Raw genomic sequence first — 22,879 nt, 5'->3', positions numbered from 1 at the left:
ACATTTCGACTGTTTACAGTCAAATATTTCTTTCTCATGTTTCTTACTCCATAGTTGTTTTACGTATTGAAGAACAGCTGATCTATTAAAATGAAGAAAATTACTGATATACATACATTAAAAATGTTGTCGAATTATTTAAATGAATCTGGAGATCATTTTCAATTTTTAATATTTCGTCCGATGAATTTGTTGAATTATTAAAATGTTCCATTGAAAATTTTATTTTATAATAATTTTATATATTGTTATATACAGAAAATGTTCTCCCACGATTTGCCTGACGAACATACTATAAAATAGCTTTTCACCATACTTTGTACTTGCAAGACAAATACTTTAGTGTGACACTGTATTTATTATCATTTGGTTTTTCTTCAGTTCATCTTCTATGAATATGTACCTGAAGAACAACCAATAATTAATGTAAGCCTTCTTATCAGCCTAGCAACGAACCGACGCTTATCGATTGACCAATGATAGTTGGTGTTCTATCTTGATCATCTCCTTTTTAAGTAGGCTTGTTGTCCAAACTCACTTCTCGTCCAACTCACTCTTCATTAAGACGTCCAAATTATGTTTTGTATTATTTGTAAGAAAAATATTAAAAATAATTTAAAGTTAATAAAATAACTTCTTGAACTTAAATTTCTTGTTTAATTGTGTTTAATAAAACACGAACCTTTATTATATCGAAATCTTATTATTTGCCTGTTTTGCGTGAAAAGCTGAAATTTGTTTTTATTTTCTCGTTCTAAGCATTTGCTCGTACATATCCAGGATACCCTATCTAACACGAGATTGAACTCAACTCTTGTATTGATCAACTGGAAAAATATATTGACCGCACCTTTGGGACGGATGTTGTCAACAATCAGACATGTTTATTTTAAAATATAAATGAGGCTGGGATGTGAGCCACATTGATTACTTCCCATCACGTTTAGTCGATTTGTCTTGCTTAAAACTTTTACAAAATATACATAACAAATAACAATGTTTTGTGTGAGATAAATAATAATGGAAACCCATTTGTTATTAGTTTTTTGTTTTTTGTAGGTTTTCGTGTTTTGTTAAAAAAGTTGTCACTTGAAATAAGAGGCTAGGAAGCGACCCACACTGAAAACTTTCCCTCCCGGCTGTCTATTTGTCTTGCTAAAAAGTTTGTAGGTTTTCGTGTTGGGTTAAAAAAGTTGTTAGTTGAATTATTCTTACAAATTCTTAAATTACAAACAATATTTTTCATATAAGGAAATAGTTTGAAAATCTAGCTTTCTTAACGAGATTTTTAGTCGAAAAAAATGTTTAACCAATTTAGAAGCATTTCTTAAATTTTTACAAATTAGATGAACAAAATTAATTTGAAAAAATATAGAGAACCGAACATCAATTTTTACCAAATTTCCGTACTGTTTGTAGATTTTATTTTTTTTTTGAAAAAAAAAACCTACTGTTGTTTCTTAAAACAAAACTACTGAATATCGAAAACAATATTTTCTGTGAAATCAAAAGAGTTTGAACCCAACTTCGGTCGTAGTGTCAAATACAGAGATTTGTTCTTCAGCCGTACTTTGCGAATGTGGAATATCTTGCCACACTCTGTTTTTCCAGCCATTGCATAATTCAGAAATTAAAAAGCTGTGAATTCGATTTTGTATCAAAATTTTACTGAATATGAACAACAATATTTTTTAAAAGATTAAATTAGTTAAAAGCCATTATCTTAAATTTTTGAAAATTTATTTGAGTGGAAAATCAATTTATACCAACTTTTGTAAAATTTCTCTTTAAGTTTTTTTTTTGTAAAAAAAACTGTGAATTCGATTTTTCTCAAAATTTGATAATGATGTTAAAAACTTTATTTTTCGCTGCAAAAAATTGTTTTGGAAATAAAATCATTTCTAGGTTTTTTTTTTCTTTTTAAACCGTTAATTGGATTTTTTCAAAAAATATAATTGTTTGGTATCACAATACAATTTATTATATAAAATTGAATACAAGTCTCTAGCGTTCTTAGTTGGTAAGATATTTAGGGTTCACCAAAATGTTCACCTTTTTTTTAACTGCATCTTTCTGCTTTTTATCTGTATAACAAAATTTATTTGAACTCGATATCTCTTCTGTTTCTTGAGCTATAGACGACGAAAAAACGTTGCAAACGTACGTAAACACGCACGCACACATTTTGATAAAAATCTATTATTTCAACATTGAAACGTCAAAATTTTTAATTTTACAAATCAGACCCATTACAATAACTTCCAATGGTATGTTCAAAATTAACAACAATATTTTGCATATTATGAAATATGTATGCAGTTGATTTCAAAATCTCTTTCGGTTAACGAAATTTTTAGTCGAAAAACTATTTTTACCAATTTTAGTAGAATTTCTTGAAAGTTTATATTTCTTATATAAATAAACACAAATTGCATTTTGCTAAGAATATTTAGCACAGATTGAAAGCATTTTGAAGTCAATACTTTCATTTATTCACAACACATTGAGAATGGAACATTAATTTTTACTAAATTTGTGTACTATTTTTTGTAGATTTTAAATTTTAATTAAAATAAATTGCTGTGGGATTTTTTATGAAAATTTTACTGAATGGCGAAAATAATACTTTTTTATGAGATGAAATAAGTTTGAAGACAATATCTTTCCTTTTTTAAAAGCTAGTAAAGTCGAAAATCACTTTTACAGCTTTTTAAAATTCAGTCAAATTTTTAGTAAAAATTTACCACATTTAATTAATTCTTAAGGAAATCTTTCTACTCAACAAACATTCGAACTTTATGGCAAGTATTGCATATTAAACTCGATATTTTAATCAAACTTGACATTACGATATTGGAGAGGTCGAAAAAAGTGGGTCCCCAATTCCGTCGTACGATTCTACAACCCAAAGTATTGGTTCTAACTTGGAAATTAAAGTTTTTAGCTGTTTGTATTACTTCAGAAGGGTAGCCAACATACAGCCAATGTTTTGTTTGAAAGCTTTTTGTTTGTAATGTGCCCGATTTGACGAATTGAAAATTTTGACATTTCTCGAGGTTTTAAGGTCCCTAGAGTCGAAATAAAACATTTTTGGAAGAATGTCTGTGAGTGCGTGTGTATATACGTTTTGTTATACAGATAATAGTGCAGAAAGATGGAGAAAAGGTTCTCTAGAAAGTTGCGTGGGTAATTTTTTCACGATAGCAATAATTTAAAAAAAAAAGGTGAATATTTTTGTTAACCCTAAATATTTCCGTCCAATAACGCTAGAGACTTGAATTAAATTTTATATTATACTAGCTTTTTAACCCCGGCTTCGCCCGCAGTGGAAAATTTAAATAAGTATGAGAGATAAAGGGTAAGGGTATAATAATAAACGGTGATTTTTTAAGAGCTTGAGAACTTTTTAAAAAAAACGCATAAAATTTGCAAAATCTCATCGATTCTTTATTTGAAACGTTAGATTGGTCCATGACATTTACTTTTTGAAGATAATTTCATTTAAATGTTGACCGCGGCTGCGTCTTAGGTGGTCCATTCGGAAAGTCCAATTTTGGGTAACTTTTTCGAGCATTTCGGCCGGAATAGCCCGAATTTCTTCGGAAATGCTGTCTTCCAAAGCTGGAATAGTTGCTGGCTTATTTGTGTAGACTTTAGACTTGACGTAGCCCCACAAAAAATAGTCTAAAGGCGTCAAATCGCATGATCTTGGTGGCCAACTTACCGGTCCATTCCTTGAGATGAATTGTTCCCCGAAGTTTTAACTCAAAATGGCCATAGAATCGCGAGCTGTGTGGCATGTAGCGCCATCTTGTTGAAACCACATGTCAACCAAGTTCAGTTCTTCCATTTTTGGCAACAAAAAGTTTGTTAGCATTGAACGATAGCGATCGCCATTCACCGTAACGTTGCGTCCAACAGCATCTTTGAAAAAATACGGTCCATAATTCCACCAGCGTACAAACCACACCAAACAGTTCATTTTTCGGGATGCATGGGCAGTTCTTGAACGGCTTCTGGTTCCTCTTCACTCCAAATGCGGAAATTTTGCTTATTTACGTAGCCATTCAACCAGAAATGAGCCTCATCGCTGAACAAAATTTGTCGATAAAAAAGCGGATTTTCTGCCAACTTTTCTAGGGCCCATTCACTGAAAATTCGACGTTGTGGCAGATCGTTCGGCTTCAGTTCTTGCACGAGCTGTATTTTATACGGTTTTACACCAAGATATTTGCGTAAAATCTTCCTTGTGGTCAAATAACACAAACCCAATTGCTGCGAACAGCGACGAATCGACATTTCACGGTCTTCAGCAACACTCTCAGAAACAGACGCAATATTCTCTTCTGTACGCACTGTACGCATTCGTGTGGTTGGTTTAATGTCCAAAAAAGTAAACTGAGTGCGAAACTTGGTCACAATCGCATTAATTGCTTGCTCACTTGGTCGATTATGTAGACCATAAATCGGACGTAAAGCGCGAAACACATTTCGAACCGAACACTGATTTTGGTAATAAAATTCAATGATTTGCAAGCGTTGCTCGTTAGTAAGTCTATTCATGATGAAATGTCAAAGCATACTGAGCATCTTTCTCTTTGACACCATGTCTGAAATCCCGCGTGATCTGTCAAATACTAATGCATGAAAATCCTAACCTCAAAAAAATCACCCTTTAGAAATGAGTCAATATAATAACTAAATTTTATTGCTTGGCTGAGATCAATAATTTTTTAAAATTACTACAGACAATGAAGTTTCAACACCTTAATATATGCTTATTGACTAATTCTGCCCCTTGATGTTTCAGTGCTATGAAATCGTAATCTAGCTCTCGTGCAATTTCATTTTCAAAATCATCCACATTATCTCTTGGAGGGCTGGACATTCCAAAATCATCTAATTTTTTTTCCAACCATCGTAAAAACCTTGTTTTCGATTATAATTAGCGTTTTATTGTAGACAAGATCATTGAAAGTAATTTCTGTGTGTACTTGCAGCAGTTGATATAAAATATCTTCAGCCATGTATTCTTTGTACTTATTCCAAAGAGTTTGAGGGTTAGAAAGACCACAAGAAGATAGAAGCGTAGCGTAAAGTTCCCTGATTTTATCTGGCGATCGGCATTGTACAGCTTCCTCCATAGTTTCATCCCAATGATTGTCATTTTCTAACAGTCGCCGAGCTTCACATGCTTCTCGGTAGGTTTGACATTCCTGACCATTGACAATTTTAAATTCTGTAAAGCTAATTGGACCTCTAACATGATGCAACAACATGCGCAGACAAAAGCATTCAAAATTCGTAACATGTACGGTAAATATAGAAAAAATAGAAACAGTTGAAACTATATTCAATTGAATTAGATATTGTCGTCACCGTCGGTAATACAGTAGGTTGGTATTACAGTATTTAGGGTTGAAACTTCATTACTATGATGCTAGATGATGCTAGATGGCGTTGAAGTAGCTAAATTTGACGATATTTTAACAAACAATTTTCTTATTTTTCGTAATTTGTTTTTATTTTTTTTAATAAAAAGTATCCTTTGTTACTTCCAATACCTTTAAGAGTGTATGCGCAAAGTTTCATGGTGATCGGTTAAGTAGTTTTTGCGTGAAAGCGTAACAAACAAACTTACATTCGCATTTATAATATTAGTATGAAGTATGATATTGTAACGTGATACCAAATAAATTTATTTTTGGAAAAAAATCTAATCAACGGTTTTTTTCTAATCAAAAAAAAAAATTGTCACCTCGAAATATTTACGAACGAAAAATAATGTTTTTGATATCAAGTAAAATATTGATAAAAATCGAATTGACAGTTTTTTTATATAAAACAAAAACCTAAAAAACCTGCTAAATTTAGGAAAAATTTATTTCCAACTCAGATATCTTTTCTAAAACTTGAGATTATGGTTTCCAACTTATTGTTTTTAACATTCGGTCAAATTGTTAGAAAAAATCGGATCATCAATTTTTGAAGATCAAAAACTAAAAACCTAAAAAATAAATTAATTAAACTAAGTAAATATTGATTTTCGACTCAAATAACTTTGTAGAACTTTTAGAAATTAACTTTAAACTAATTTTTTTATTTTGTTGGTTACATTCAGTAAAATTTTTTACAAAAAATAAAAACTTCTAATTAATTTTATTTTATAAAAAATATTGTGTCTAACAGTCAGTTTTTTCATATTTCATCATATGCAAACATTTTTAATTTTTAGAAAAATTCAACTGACAACTGTTTTAGCAAAATACGAAAACGTACAAACCTTTTAAGCAAGACAAATCGACAGAAGGGATTTTAAGTTATCAGTGTGGGTCGCATCCCAGCCTCTTTTTAAAAAAAATAATTTGCACGATTTATGTGCATATGAAATACAGTGAAATACTATTTCTATTTAAACAATACGATTGTTGTACCGGCGGCCGTAAGAACTTGCTTCTTATATTTAATAATTAATTAAAAACAAATTGGTCTTACAAGAATGCGATAGACAAAACTGAAAACTATTTCAAAATCTAAGTATTAAAACAATTCTTGATAAATTTTCAATTCAGAATAAAAATAATTCCAGAAATTTCGTAAAAATATAAATACAAAAATCTTTAAGAACGATTATAAATGTAAAAACATTATTTTTTTTATTTGAATAAGTACAAAATGTAATTTATGATTTAACCCTTAACTAAAGTCGTGGGTCCAGTGGACCCACACACAATCTTCAAATGTTTGCAGAAAACGACACAGTCACCGCAGATCTCTCAATTTCTCAGTACCTTCCTGTAATAATCCAATGTTTGTGTAGTGAGAAGGACGCATTTCGCTCGCTTCTCCTTAGGTGTCTATTGACATGTGCATGGGTCTGCTGGACCCACAACTTTATTTACGTTACTTATTTTTTGATACTTTTACAAACATGAGGGAAAGATATTATACCCATAGACTTCCCGTGCAAGTGAAAACGGGCATTCCTACGGTTCTTAAACTTCAACCCATAAAAGTAGTTCCAAATAACGAAGAATATCTAAAATTTGATGGACACAAAAGAAAAAGATGCTCTTTTTGTGTCCGGCAAATAAAAAATCGAAAACGGTACATTTGGGTGCTAAGTCCAAGGTGCCCATTTGTATGAGTTGTTCAAAACAAGTATGTTTTTCATGTTTATAGATTGGTTGACTTTGACCATTGTCAGAATTTTGTCAGAAAAAGATTTTAAGTTTTTGTTTTTACAGTTTTGAAGAGCTGTTTTTAAAATTCCAAAAAAATGTATTTATGGATTTTTTACTTTTGATTTAGTTTAATTATGTATTTATTAAAAATGTTATATTTCAATTTTACAAATTGAGACTGCCTGACGAAAGTGCAAATTTTAAGTGCAAATGAAACTTGCTGTGTTTGATTTTTTAAAACTTGTTTTCTATTGTTTAAGTATTACGTTTAGTAAAAAAAAATACATAAAATATATTATACCTTTATTTTTATTGACCTTTTAAAAGGCCTGGGTCCAGTGGACCCACGACTTTAGAACCGTAGGAAATATTCACGACTTTAGTTAAGGGTTAAAAACTAATTAATAAACTATTGCAATATAAAAAAAAAAACAATATATGGCTTGACGACAAAAACTATGATTAGTTAATTTGTTAAGATTAATATCGAAAATAAATTCAAAGTAAACTTAACTATTGGAGGTCTACTCAGTTGATGGAATCTTCTAGGATTTCCTAAAAGTTAAGTTGAGTAGTTTAATAATATTTATATAATTACAACAATTTGCATTTATCATGTCTTGTTTGTTCACTTAATTGTGTGTTTTAACTCAACAAACTTCAACAAAAAGGAATTAAAAATCATTAAAAAAGTCTGCGAAAATATTATTTCAGTTGTTTAAATATTATGATTTCTATATTGTGAGTATATTAAACAAGAATTCATCTCAACAAATAGATTCTGATGAATAATGACTAAAAATCGTAGTATTGTTGAATTAATTAATAAAATTGAATGCGTAATTAGGTCAAATGGTGTTAGCGTGACTTTATTTCTTTAAGAGGCAAAGGAGTATTTTAGACGTAATTTTCCAAAGTCAAAATGAAGTAAATAGAACTAGAATAAACTTAAATAGCTTGTGAGCTTCAAATCTTTGCCTCAATATTAAACTTTAGTCTTCTTCTAAGTTCAAAAATTTCCTTAACTGTTGTCCCAATTTTATATTTTCTTACATCGAAATCTTATCAAATCTATTTTGAAATTAAATTTAAAGAAATGAGATGCTGTAAAATCGGTTAAGTAAACATTACTTAGCTATGAGAGTTAAAATAACTTACTTAATGCTTTTGTCAATTGTGAAGCATAAAATGTAAAATGATATGCTTTATGTTTATGGTTTTTGTTATATTATGATAAACAAAGTTAAACAGGGCCGTTAAAGATGCTGTAAGTTTTAAGACTTCATTTGAAAATGATTGGCTTAAGGGCGCTGATAAATGGAGGCTGAAAGGAAGTCCGCCTAATGTTTAAAAAAACTATATCTCAAATTTTTCGAACTCTATCCGGCTGAACTCCATTTGATAAGACTTTAAGAAGGTTATCTCTTAATAGGAAGTAATTCGTAAAAAAATCATCAACAAATCACAGGGCACCATTAAGACAAAATAATAAAACCCCTTTTCCGTTTCATCTTAACTCAGTATCCCTGATCTTAATTAGCTTCTTTATGGAGCCAAATTAAGAAACAAGAATTAACTGAATTTTATTTTGTTTATCATAATTCTTCAATAAATATTTATAAGATAGACAAAACCATCATTTTTATCTTCTTTTCTTTTAATATGAAAAGAGATCTTAAGGTTATTGTTTCTTCATAGATTTAAGATCCGTAGACATAATTGGAATCTCAAAATATAGATACTGACGCGAAAAAAAATTAAAAAAATTATACTTTCCAAGTTGTATTTCCAAATCATTTTGAATTAATTCTTTGTGATATTAATATTGATCTGTGATTAAAAAATTATTAAAGGATATTATATTCGTAGTACAAATTCAGGACTCAGAGTTTTTCAAAATGGCGTTCAAGATGTTTGGTAAGTTGGAAATTGATATATCAACTAAAAGTGCGTTTTTGAGAAAATTGATATTTTGTATTGCTCTAAATAAAACTAAATATTTTTCAAATCAAAGAAAACAGGATAACAAAATCTTGTGTCATAAATGGTTTTAAACAAAGATACAAAAAATAAATTAAAAGTGTACGAGGCATTGAAACCAAACAAAATTTGAAAATGCGAAAAGTTTCTTTCTGAGTGTGAAGTTACAAAAATGTATGCTGATTTCTTAGGCGCAAATTATTACTCAAAAAGGACATTGAAGGAGTTCATCAATTACAGTTTTTTCTACACCAGCTCATAACAAAAGTGTTAGCTTTTCAAGGGTTGTCAATATTTTCAATTAAATTCTGAACTTAAAAAAAATAAGACTTGAAAAATAAAAACATAGTTTTTATATTAAACAAAATAACATGCTTAAAAAGCTAAATGTAATAAAAAGTGTCCAATCTTGTTCTCCTTAAGTTTTAATATATATTTCATTTTCGCAAATGTTATTTTGTTCCCGGTTGTAATTGGTCTGATTTATTCAATTGAATATTTTAAAGTTTCAAATCGGTAAACAGATAATGATATTAGAATATGCAGAGAGAGCTTTGAAAAAATCAATATTTTTAAATTCCCATAGGAATTTATTGTAATCGGTTCGATTTGTCGAGCTGTAATTGTTGACATTTCTCGACGTATCAAGGTCGCTAGAGTCTAAATTAAACATTCTTAGAGAGATGCCTGTGCGTTCGGACGTTCGGGAAGCTTTTATCGTTATGACTACAGAAAGATGAAGACTTTCCAATTGGATTGGACAATTATGGTTTACCCATAATATCACATTTTTGACATCTTGTAAAATTTTGAGAAAAATTGAATTGACAATTGCTTACAAAAACTAAAAACCTACAAAAATTCTATAAGTTGGTAAAAATTTATATTAGACTATCTTTTCAAAAATACGAAAGTAATATCTTCAAACTAATTTCATGGTACAGAAAATATTGTTTACGATATAATTTTTAGCATATCATAGGAAGCTATTGTAATGGGACCGATTTGTCGAATTGAACATTTTGAAATTTCTCGACGTTTCATGGTCAGAAGAGTCGAAATAAAGGATTTTTAGAGAGATGTTTGTGTCTTCGTCGTCCGTAGCTCAAGAACCAGTCGAAATATCGAATTTCAAATCAATTTTGTTTTAAAAATAATAATGCAGAAAGATGCAGAAAAGACTTTTATACAAATTGAGTGGGTGGTTTTTTTTTTAAATATCAGTTTAAAAAAAGGTGAAAATATTGGTAAGCCCTAAATATATCACGAACCAATTTAGCTAGAGACTTGAATTAAATTTTATATTATATATTGTAACGCGATAACAAACAAATATGTTTTTGTAAAAAAATCCTATTAATGGTTTTAGTTTTATAAATCAAAAAATCTGAAAAATAAATATTTGTCACCAAGAAATTTGTCCAAACAAAAACTGATTTTATCTCCAAAATAATTTTGTGTAAGGAAAAATAACGTTTTTATTATCTGTTTATATTTTGAGAAAAATTGGATTGATAGTTTTGTTTATAAAAAATAAAAACCCAACAAAAATATTACTGAAAGTTAGTAAAAATTGAATTTCGACTCAAATATCTTTTCAAAACTTTCACGTTTTGGCTTTAAACTAATGTTTCCTTATAACAAATATTGTTTTCAACATTCGGTTAAATTTTGAGAAAAATCGAATTGATAGTTTTCTTACAAAAAACTAAAAACCCAAAAAATAATTAACAAATGTAGGTAAAAATAGATTTTCGACTTAATATCTTTACAAAACTTTGAGATTTTGACTGAAATCTAATTTTTTCTTATGAGAATTATTGTTTTGAACATTCGGTATATTTTTTTTGAAAAATCGAATTGAAAGCTTTTTTAATAAAAATTAAAAACCTAAAAAAAGCATTTCTAAACGTTCGTTAAAATTGATTTTCGACTCAAATGTCTTTTCAAAAATTTAAAATATTGGTTTCAAACTTATTTTATCTCACATAAAATATTGTTCTCGACATCCAGTGAATTTTGGATAAAAATTCAACAGTCCGTATTTTCACAAGAAAATTATAACTTTTAAGAAATGCTACTAAAATTGGTAAAAATTGGATTTCGAGTAAAAATCGTGTTTACAAAAATTGATTTTGAATTTGATGTTTTTGAACAAAACACGAAAACCTACAAACCTCTTAAGCAAGACAAATCTACACACGGAATGGGAAGTTATCAGTGTGGGTCGCATCCCAGCCACTTTTCAAAATTGCGGTCTGTTTTATCAAGCTGATAATTTTTTTGAATTATTGAATTAGTTCGTCACGTTTTGGATAGGTTAACAGATAATAACGTTAACATGTGCACAATAGGTCTTTGATAAGAAATAGTATTTTTCTTGTTGAAGAACCAAAGTTTCTAACGAACCAATAATGCAAAGGACTTCAAACAAATTGTACTGCAAACATCCCTGACAACAGTACTCGCACAAAGGAATGTTTGAGAGTTGTCAGTCACTTGGTCCTAGTTCTCAAACGGACTGTTACGCCACCCAATTTTGTTTTTATTTATTTAAACATTAAACTCGAATCGAAGTTAAACAATTAACAAAATTGATGAATGGTAATGTTTTTAGAAAAATACAATTGAATTTTTTTCCACAAAAAAATTAAAGTTTTTTAAAGTTATTACTGTGGATGTTCTCTTTTTGAAATAGCTTAATAATAATTAAAAACACCAACTGTAAAAAAAATATTATTTCAAGTCGATATCTTCTTGTTTTGAAATCGAAATTCAGTAAACATGGACATAAACCATGGGTTTCGATTCAAGAGATTTAGATTCTTATGCAAACAAAATTCTTATGTTTTTAAATTTTGGAAAATGTGAACTGCCAAGTACCAAAGACTTAAATATATTCAAAATTTGGAGCAGAAGATGGTTTTATATAAAGGGTGAAGGGGCAAGCTTTTGCATTTTGTGGAAAAAAATGGATATCCTCGCACGGTAGCGCTCACCATTCACAGTTACGTAATGATTCGCATTATTAACTTCCCATAGGAAGTTATTGTAATGGGTCCGATTTGTCAAATTGAAAATTTTGACATTTCTCGACGTTTCAAGGTCCCTAGAGTCGAAATAAAAGATTTTTAGAAAGATGTCTGTGCGTGCGTGTGTACGTACGTTTGTACGTCCGTACGTCCGTACGTCCGTACGTCCGTACGTCCGTACGTTCGCGACGTTTTTTTCGTTGTCCATAGCTCAAGAACCAGAAGAGATATCGACTTCAAATAAATTTTGTTATACAGATAATAAGGCAGAAAGATGCAGAAAGGGCTCTCAAGAAAATTGCGTGGGTGGTTTTTTTACTATAGCAGTTTGAAAAAATGGTGAAAATTTTGGTTAACCCTAAATATCTTAAGAACCAAAAACGCTAGAGACTTGAATTAAATTTTATATAATAGATTGTAACGTGATACCAAACCGGTATATTTTTTGAAAAAAATCAATATAACGGTTTTTTTTTTAAATCAATAAAACTGAAAAAAAAAATTTGTCACCTCCAAAATTTTACGACTGAAATATGATTTTATTTCTAAAACAATTTTGTGCAACGAAGAATAATGTTTTTGATATCTGATAAAATTTTGAGAAAAATCTAATTGACAGTTTTTTTATAAAAAATAAAAATCTAAAAAAAAACATTATTCAAAGTTCGTAAAAATTGAATATCGATTCAAATATCTTTTCAAAAACTTGAAATTAAGGCTTCAATTTTATTTTATCTTATAAGAAATATTGTTTTCAACATTCTGAAAAATTTTGAGCAAAATCGAATTGACAGTTTTTTTTACAAAAAATAAAAACCTAAACAAAAAATTTATAAAAGTTGGTAAAAATTGATTTTCGACTCAAATATCTTTTCAAAACTTTGAGATATTGGCTTTTATTTACTTTTATCTTTCAAAAAATCTTGTTGTCAACATTCAGTTAAAGTTTGAAAAAAATCGAATTGACAGTTTTTTTACATAAAATAAAAACCTAAAAAACAAATGTATAAAAGTTGGTAAAAATTGATTTTCGACTCAAATATCTTTTTAAAACTTTGAGATATTGGCTTTTATTTACTTTTATCTATTAAAAAATCTTGTTGTCAACATTCAGTTAAAGTTTGAAAAAAATCGAATTGACAGTTTTTTTACAAAAAATAAAAACCTAAAAAAAAAATTATAAAAGTTGGTAAAAATTGATTTTCGACTCAAATATCTTTTCAAACCTTTGAGATATTGGCTTTAATTATCTTTTACCTTTCAAAAAATCTTGTTGTCAACATACAATTAAAGTTTGAAAAAAATCGAATTTACAGTTTTTTTACAAAAACTAAAAACCTAAAAAAAATAATTTATAAAAGTTGGTAAAAATTGATTTTTGACTCAAATATCTTTTCAAAACTTTGAGATATTGGCTTTAATTTACTTTTATCTTTCAAAAAATCTTGCTGTTAACATTCAATTAAAGTTTGAAAAAAATCGAATTGACAGTTTTTTTACAAAAAATAAAAACCTAAAAAAAATGTATAAAAGTTGGTAAAAATTTATTTTCGACTCAAATATCTTTTAAAATCTTAGAGATATTGGCTTTTATTTACTTTTATCTTTCAAAAAATATTGTTGTCAACATTCAGTTAAAGTTTGAAAAATATCGAATTGACATTTTTTTTACAAAAAATAAAAACCTAAAAAAAATGTATAAAAGTTGGTAAAAATTGAGTTTTGACTCAAATATCTCTTTAAAAATTTTAAGTATTGGCTTTAAAGTAATTTTATCTCATAAGAAATATTGTTGGTAAAATTTAAAAAAAAATCGAATTGACAGTTTTTGTTACAAAAAATAAAACTCAAAAAAAAAAATAATACTAAAACTTCGTAAAAATTTACTTTCGACTCAAATAGCTTTTCAAAACTTAAAAATATTGGCTTGAAATTTATTTTATTTCACAGAAAATATTGTTTTCGATATTCAGTAATTTTTATATAAAAATCGAACAGTCCGTTTTTTCATATAAAAATAAAATCTACAAAAAGAGTACCCAAATTTGGTAAAAATTGATACGAGTACATAAAGACAAACTTTTAAGCAAGACAAATCGACAGACGGGATGGGAAGTTATCAGTGTGGGTCGCATCCCAGCCTCTTTTTATTATTATTATAAGTACGGTCCAATGATGATACTAGCCCATAAACCGCACCAAACTGTTACTTTTTCTGGATGCATTGGTAGCTCTTGCAATGCTTCTGGCTGATATTCACTCCAAAATCGACAATTCTGCTAATTTACGTAAACATTGAAACAAAAATGACCTTCGTCGCTGAACACAATTTTTCGGTAAAAAAATGGATCTTTGGCCATTTTTCCAAGTCGTTTGGCTTCAAATCTTGCAATAGCTGTATTTAAAAAGGCAGCACACCTAAATCCTTTTGCAAAACGGTCCACGTTGTCGGGTTACACTGGCCAATTCAGTTTCTTCAGCTCGCACTCTAAGTAAGCGTGTTGGTGGTTTAATGTCCAGAAATGTAAATTTGGTGCGAGATTTAGTCACAATAGCCTGAATAGCCGCTTAAACTGACCATAAAATGGAAGAAGCAGCGATAAACTTTCTTAACTCAACTCATTTTGATAATACAATTCAATAATTTGCAAGTGTTGTTAGTTTGTAAGACGATTCGTGGTTAAATTATAGACCAAACTGAAGATGTTTGAATTTGAAAACACGAAACGTGATTCAGCTGTTTAAACCAGTGTTGCCAAGAAGATAGTAGTAACAAAATTACCCTTACATACGAAAAACATCCCGGGGTTATAAATTGGACAGATTTTGTTTCGAAATTCCGAAACGAAGGCACTTAATAAATACAAAGTTTTGAAAAAATTAAAATCGTCGGAAATCAGCATCACAATAATTTGGAAAAGTATATTCCGTTTTTCCGGTGAAGGACATGTTGAAAAATTATCAGAGTGCGTTTCAATGTTTCTATGAATGTTAAAAACACATTTTAGGCTTTCTTCACAATTAAAGGTCGTCTTCACAATTAAAGAAGAAGAAATACATTTTTGATGACTTTGATTGATAAGTCACTTCTAACTTCTTCTATTTTATCATTTAACTTTGGAACCTTTGTACATAAATTCGATGTTCAATACTTTTGTTTCACAATAATTCGATAACAGAATATTGATATATTTTATAATCTAAAGTATTCGATAGTTTTTCGACCCATCAAATGACAGGTGGGTAAGCTGTACGCTGTTTTGTGCATGGCGCTTTTATAAGACTATGGCGTCAATTTATTTGTTCTGAAGTATGCTCAAAAACTCAAAATCAAAAGAAATCAATTTAGATCACGTTTATATTATTACGGAATTTTATTTGCTCAAGTGTCTAATTTTCTAATTAAAATTCCTAGATTTTTTGTTTCGATATAAAATGTTTTAAGATAAGATGAAATTATTTATACAATAAAAGTGGAAAAGTAGAACATCTTGTTACGATAAAAATGCTTCAAAGTAAGACTCGTCTTCTGCTATTTGAAAAGAATGAAGTCTATCAACATTTAACATTGCAAGTTCAAGTAGCCCTTAAAAATAAAAAAAGATATGAACATAGAAATGTGCATTTTCTTTATCAGAGATTGAAAAAATTGCATTCAAAAATAAAGACCCTAGAATTTTTAACCAAAGTATGTGATCGCTTATTCTTAGAAAAGAAGTAATAGCAACAGTTGTCTTCCTTTTGGAATTTGTAATTTTAATTTGTGGAATTAAATTCCTCTTTTTAGAGGATGTAAATTCCAAATAAAATTGCATAAAGGAAACGATGCCCATGGGTATGAATTCTCAAAATTAAAGTAACAATTTTCCACAGGATATTTTACCTTTTCTAAATGGCAACAAAGTCTTTTGATTGTAATTTCCTTTTCTGATATGTTTTTATTCCAATTGTTACATTTGCACCACCATAATTTTCTGATGAATGATCGTTTCGATGCATTTTAAGAACCCAATCAGGAAATACTCATATACGACGCTACTGGTAATCGAATTAAGGAACTGTGTCAAGAGAATTTTAAAAGCCCTAAAATCTTTGAATTTATCAAATCACGGTCAAAGACAATAGTTTAAATTTCTTAAAAACTTTTTGACTTTTGCTGGGCCGCAAAGTTAAGTGTGGCTATAAATTATTCACCATTTTGAAAGTGAATTTTAACAATTTGGATACGGTCTTGAGGTGTGTGCTTACTTAGCCATCTAGATCAATGTCTCCAGCCCAAGGCCTTCGTGTCGAGCCGAATCATTGATTTTCATGCGCTCGTTCTGTAATCTCGTCCATTCACCTTCTACGCACTCGGGACCGTAGATTTGACGAAGAGCTTTTCACTCGAAACGACACTTTGGTCCCTCGAGAGAAACAAAGAAACAGCGGTTAGCAAGAGTTTTTCTTCGTTTGATCTCAGCGCTGGTGTTGTTTTCTGTGTTCATAGCAGATTTGCTTCGATTTTTCCAGGATCTGCCGAAATCCCTCATCAAACCAGGTGTTTCTTGTTAGTGGCTCTTTGAAACCCAGCACGTCAGAAGTTGCTTCTCTAATTGCATCTTGGCAATGTTGCCACCCAATCTCTTGCAATTTTAGCCGTGCAACGTTGTATCTTCTACTAGCATCTCCCTGTTTTGCTTTGGGTCTGGAAACCCGAAGTGTTACATTACCTACAACGAATAAGTGGTCCGAAGCGCTGTTAGTTCCTCGGTTCGGACATTCATGATGCTGGAAGCTTGTCTAGCTTCGATCGCAATATGGTCAACCTGTTTGACGGTAGAATCGTCTTGAGAACTACAAGTTCGAAGAACATATCCTTGATGTTGTCATTCTTCTCTTCTGCGGGGGGGGCTAATATTGCCTAATTCAGCCTTGATGCGGATGGTCATGGGGTGCTCGTTAATTTACCTATAGCTCAAGATTTGTTGCCAAAGTCGGCCGCCAATGAGAAAGCCGCAGCAAAAAAAGCGTTATGTGTTTTCACGGTAACAGTCACCATAGTAAATATCGGCCCTTCCCATCGTATTTCCTGGATGACTGTGATGTCTGCTTTTTCCGCTGATTCTTCAGCTGTACGTGGTTTGTTAAGGGACCTAACATTCCATGTGCATATCCGAATTTCGTTGTCATTAATTCGTTTGCGTGTGTTGTCATCAGTAAATCCACCCGTATATGAGGCTTGCTGTTGTTTCGCAACTGGGTTTTCTCTATGTAGCCAAGAAGTCACCCTGATGCACGACCTTCAATCTGAAGGCCCAGGTCCTTCATTTAACTCCAAGGGCGAGAACTGGCATAACCACTCCTTACAGGGCTGGGCTTCGAATATGTTTTAGTAGTCATATAAGGTTTTCACTTAGTGGTTCAACCTAACTGGAAATGTAGACGCCACCGCTGATTCCATCTTGGGAATTCATCCACTGCCGTCTGGGCGAAAGGTAAGATGCCTTAGTGAAAACAACTTTTCGACCTCTCTTGTTTGCTACTGTTCCACTGGGCTTGGAACCCAATCTTTCCCCAATCTGAGGTACTATGCAGCTGATGTTCACGCTTGTGTCCTCTTGAATGCAAAAATGTCTACCATTCGAACATATCAGTTTTTATAAGTTTTTTAAGTTCCTGAGGTGCGTATCCTTCCGTTTTTAGTGATTATGTAAAGAGTGATTTTTTTGAGGTTAGGATTTTCATGCATTAGTATTTGACAGATCACGCGGGATTTCAGACATGGTGTCAAAGAGAAAGATGCTCAGTATGCTTTGACATTTCATCATGAATAGACTTACTAACGAGCAACGCTTGCAAATCATTGAATTTTATTACAAAAATCAGTGTTCGGTTCGAAATGTGTTTCGCGCTTTACGTCCGATTTATGGTCTACATAATCGACCAAGTGAGCAAACAATTAATGCGATTGTGACCAAGTTTCGCACTCAGTTTACTTTATTGGACATTAAAGCAACCACACGAATGCGTACAGTGCGTACAGAAGAGAATATTGCGTCTGTTTCTGAGAGTGTTGCTGAAGACCGTGAAATGTCGATTCGTCGCCGTTCGCAGCAATTGGGTTTGTGTTATTCGACCACATGGAAGATTTTACGCAAAGATCTTGGTGTAAAACCGTATAAAATACAGCTCGTGCAAGAACTGAAGCCGAACGATCTGCCGATAGAAAAGTTGGCAGAAAATCCGCTTTTTTATCGACAAATTTTGTTCAGCGATGAGGCTCATTTCTGGTTGAATGGCTAAGTAAATAAGCAAAATTGCCGCATTTGGAGTGAAGAGCAACCAGAAGCCGTTCAAGAACTGCCCATTCATCCCGAAAAATGCACTGTTTGGTGTGGTTTGTACGCTGGTGGTGGTGGACCGTATTTTTTCAAAGATGCTGTTGGACGCAACGTTACGGTGAATGGCGATCGCTATCGTTCAATACAAACAAACTTTTTGTTGCCAAAAATGGAAGAACTGAACTTGGTTGACATGTGGTTTCAACAAGATGGCGCTACATGCCACAAAGCTCGCGATTCTATGGCCATTTTGAGGGAAAACTTCGGAGAACAATTCATCTCAAGGAATGGGCCGGTAAGTTGGCCACCAAGATCATGCGATTTGAAGCCTTTAGACTATTTTTTGTGGGGCTACGTCAAGTCTAAAGTCTACGCAAATAAGCCAGCAACTATTCCAGCTTTGGAAGACAACATTTCCGAAAAAATTCGGGCTATTCTGGCCGAAATGCTCGAAAAAGTTACCCAAAATTGGACTTTCCGAATGGACCACCAAAGACGCAGCCGCGGTCAACATTTAAATGAAATTATCTTCAAAAAGTAAATGTGAAAAAAAGTAAATGTTAAATGGACCAATCTAACGTTTCAAATAAAGAATCGATGAGATTTTGCAAATTTTATGCGTTTTTTTTTTTTAAAAAAAAGTTCTCAAGCTCTTAAAAAATCACCGTTTATATATCGATTAAGATGACACCTGCACAAATAACGGAATATTCAAAATAAATCTTCTTATTGATCAAACGTAATATAAACTAAATAATTATATAATATTGATATATAATTATTAAGGTTAGCTTGTTCTATCGAATTCGATCTGATGTTTTCATAAAGACGACTAAGTGTGACTGTCTTCTGTGAGGTCCCAGTATTTTCACCTATTTCCAGATTATAAACTATAAGTCATGATTTTAAAAGTGCTCAATAGTTCTGTCCATTTTTAAATATTATATTCCAACAATTCTTTTGGCTCTCAGTTGGAAAAGTTTTGCCAGATGAAAATAAAATTACAACTCAATCTATGTTAAAAACACCCTTTAATTTAATGTACACATTATTGTTATATTAAAATTGTAATTCTTGATATTTTATTTACAGCTTTAATCGTTGCAAATGCTTTCTGCGGAGAATCCTGCTAATTGTACAAAAGAAGAAGAAACAGCTTTTTATATAGATCCAGGTCGTAAACCAAAAATGGAGCCAGTTAAGAAGTCACGCGTTTATTTGGCAGCTGTATGCGGTAAGAAAAATTTGAAAAAATAAATATCTCAAAAAAATGTAACTTAAAAATTCTCAAATTTTTGTCTTCAATTTTATTCGTTTAGCCAATTTATCAAGTTTTGCTATTGGAACATGTTTAGGATGGACATCGCCAATAATACCAAAATTACAACAAAATACCGATGATAGTCCAATGGACGTTGGTATTACCAAAGAAGAAGAAGCATGGATATCATCATTGATAGCAATTGGAGCTTTAGTTGGTAAGTTCAAGGAAGGTTTTTAAATATTTCAAAGATGATTTAGTTCAGCGAAACAGTATTTCTAAAGGGAAAGGTTTCTAGTCCGAATGAATTTTTAATTTTAGAATAGCGCAAATGTGATATTTGAAATTAAATCTTGAACGGTTTTAGCTGAAATGTTCGATATTTTACTGAATTAAATGAAAACAACATTTACCTAATATGGAATATTTTTATAGTCTTGACGAGGTCTATTAAAGAAGCGACAATATTCTGGAATAAATCCTGAAAACTTGAATAATTCTTAGTAAAAAGTTTCAAATTTCGCTCAGTTTAGCGAAATAGTATTTGCTAAGAGATATTTTTCTGGCCGGAATTAGGTTGGTATTGGAGAACCATCTTACTAATCAAAACTAGTTACGCAAAGCAAGAGATGATATTCTGTAATTTTACCGAAAGTTTGAATGATTCTAAATATCAGAAGACAGGACATTCTTAGAAGAGCGCAAATTTTAAAATTCTGAATGAAATCCTAAACTGTTTCAATTGGAATTATCAATAGTTCGCCCCGTTTAACAAAAAAGCTCTAAAGGGCTCCTTTACACAGAACTGTGTACATAAGTATTGAATGAGAGGTCAGAGAGGACTTCGAGTCCAACATTCTGGAAGAAATTTTTAAAAGAAAATTGCGCTCATTTTAACGAAAAAGTACTTAGCAGATATCATTGCCCTTTTTGACATAAGTTAGAGTTTAGAGAACTTAAGAACAAAATGAATCATCTCCTACGTTTTTTTATGTTAAGTTCAAAGGGCTCCTATATGAAGCGACAATATTAATTGGAAATTTTGATGAAACCTAAACTGATATATTTAAATTCTTCGTTTGGTCTCTTCAACAGCTCCATTCGTTGCTGGGCCACTTGCTGATTGGATTGGACGCAAATGGACAATGTTATCGAGTACAATTTTCTTCATCGCTGCTTATGTTCTTATGATCTACGCCACCGAAGTTGAATATATCTACGCATCCCGCCTGATTATGGGTTTCGGAGTTGGTTTCGTAATGACCGTCCAACCAATGTATGTTGGTGAAATTTCAACAGATGATACTCGCGGGGCCTTGGGATCTTTCATGCAGCTTTTCATTGTTTGTAAGTAATTTGTTTCTAAAACATAATGACTTAGTTCAGAACTTTAAAAGCTTATTCATTTTCTTTTTAGCTGGAATTCTGTATGTCTACGCCATTGGACCGTTTGTTTCATATTTGGCATTACAATTATGCTGCCTAGTCATTCCCATTGTATTCGCAGTAGTCTTTGTATTCCTTCCTGAGAGTCCTTATTACTACGCTGGAAAAGGCAAAAAAGAAGAGAGTCTTAAGGCTTTGCAATTTCTGCGAGGCCAAAGTGCTGAAGGAGTCAAAGACGAAATGGCTCTAATTCAGGCGACTATCGATGAGGCCGCAGCAAATAAGGGAACCGTAGCGGATGTCATCAAAAACAAGGGTAACCGCAAGGCTTTGTTCATCTGCGCTGGTTTGATCGCCTTCCAGCAATGTTCTGGCATCAACGTTGTCCTCTTCAACAGCCAGGCCATCTTCATAAATGCCAATACCGGCATCGATCCTGCGATAGCAACCATCATCATTGGATGTGTTCAAGTGGGTTCTAGTGCCCTGACTCCGATCATTGCTGACAGAATGGGTCGTAAGGTCATTCTCTCCGTATCGGCAGCTGGTATGAGTATTGCTCTGGCGGCCTTGGGTGCATTTTTCTACGCTCAAGCTCGTGACGAAGCCGAGGATCTCCTTTGGCTACCCGTCCCAGCTCTAATTATCTTCAACATCGTCTATTGCATTGGCTTTGGGCCCCTTCCATGGGCTGTGTTGGGTGAAATGTTCCCTAGTAATGTTAAGTCAATTGCTTCATCGATTGTGGCATCAACTTGTTGGACCTTCGGTTTCGTCATAACCAGATATTATCCAGCTTTGGATGCTTTGGGGGCGTACTATGCCTTCTGGCTCTTTGGCATCTTCTGTGCCCTAGGATTCTTCTTTGTACTGATAGTCGTAATGGAGACGAAGGGATTGAGCTTACAGCAAATTCAAGATAAATTAAATTGTAAGAAACAAGATAAACCATAAACAATTTATAGCCAAGAATAGGTTTTTAAAAAAATGTATAACGAAAGAAAATATTAGTTTTAGTTAAGACGAATCTTCAAATAGGTAAATTTTGTAGGTTTCAACCTTTGTTAAGAAGAAATCTAATATTGTTCTGTTATTGTTGTTCGTAATAAGTAAATGTCAATATAGTATTGTTAACTTTTAAGTATAATTATTACAATTTAAACAAATGTTAATGTTAAATATAAAATGCTGTTAAAATATTCTAAATATAATTATAATATGTAATACAAAATTGTGTGGTTAGGTTTTGTGTTTCATTTCTTGGTAAAAAAGAATGGTTTTGGTTCAACATCATCCCCGAATATTAAGTATTTTAAATAACGTCAAACTGACATTTATTTGTTGATAGTGCTGTCAGCATTTTTAAATCAAAGTCAAGGTCACTTTAAGAAGACATTTCTTTTTAGTCTGATTGAATGTAGGCACACAAATAAGAGATAAACTGTTAAGCCCGGAAAAGTCCCTCAACTTTAATGCCCCGTTTTAATGGGCACTTATGGAGAACTTCGTTTTTACTGATTTAAAATGTTTACGTAAAGAACTTTTATCAAATAAATTTAAATGAGTTTTATAAGGGGGAGAATGCTTTAATTTTTGATTTTTAGAAATAAAAGGTAAAGGTTTATGTTAGGCTCTTAAGCGAGAGCAGTTATCCGAGTCTGATTTATTAAATTTGTACGAGCACTCAAGGAGCTTTGAATGCTCGTAATGATG

The 22,879-nt window shown here is 31.5% G+C and overlaps 1 protein-coding gene across 3 annotated transcripts in view; it reads left to right on the top strand.

Moving 5' to 3' along the window:
* LOC129943520 (facilitated trehalose transporter Tret1-like) overlaps nucleotides 1-22,408 on the top strand; it is a 43,623-nt gene extending 21,215 nt beyond the window's left edge. For 2 of the 3 annotated variants that reach the window (XM_056053029.1, XM_056053028.1), the window contains exons 2-5: nucleotides 19,612-19,753; nucleotides 19,839-19,997; nucleotides 20,876-21,127; nucleotides 21,198-22,408. In XM_056053029.1, the coding sequence (XP_055909004.1) occupies nucleotides 19,627-19,753; nucleotides 19,839-19,997; nucleotides 20,876-21,127; nucleotides 21,198-22,120 (1,461 nt within the window). In that variant the 5' untranslated portion in view covers nucleotides 19,612-19,626 and the 3' untranslated portion in view covers nucleotides 22,121-22,408. Of the gene's footprint in view, nucleotides 1-8,993; nucleotides 9,102-19,611; nucleotides 19,754-19,838; nucleotides 19,998-20,875; nucleotides 21,128-21,197 lie in introns of those variants that run through there. The other variant, XM_056053030.1, reaches the window with a different exon arrangement.
* The last annotated feature ends 471 nt before the right edge of the window (nucleotides 22,409-22,879 follow it).

Source organism: Eupeodes corollae, chromosome 1, assembly GCF_945859685.1.
Source record: "Eupeodes corollae chromosome 1, idEupCoro1.1, whole genome shotgun sequence".
Classification (NCBI taxonomy): Eukaryota; Metazoa; Arthropoda; class Insecta; order Diptera; family Syrphidae; genus Eupeodes; species Eupeodes corollae.
The sequence above is the reverse complement of the archived record's forward strand: the minus strand, read 5'-3'. Positions and strand labels throughout refer to the sequence as shown.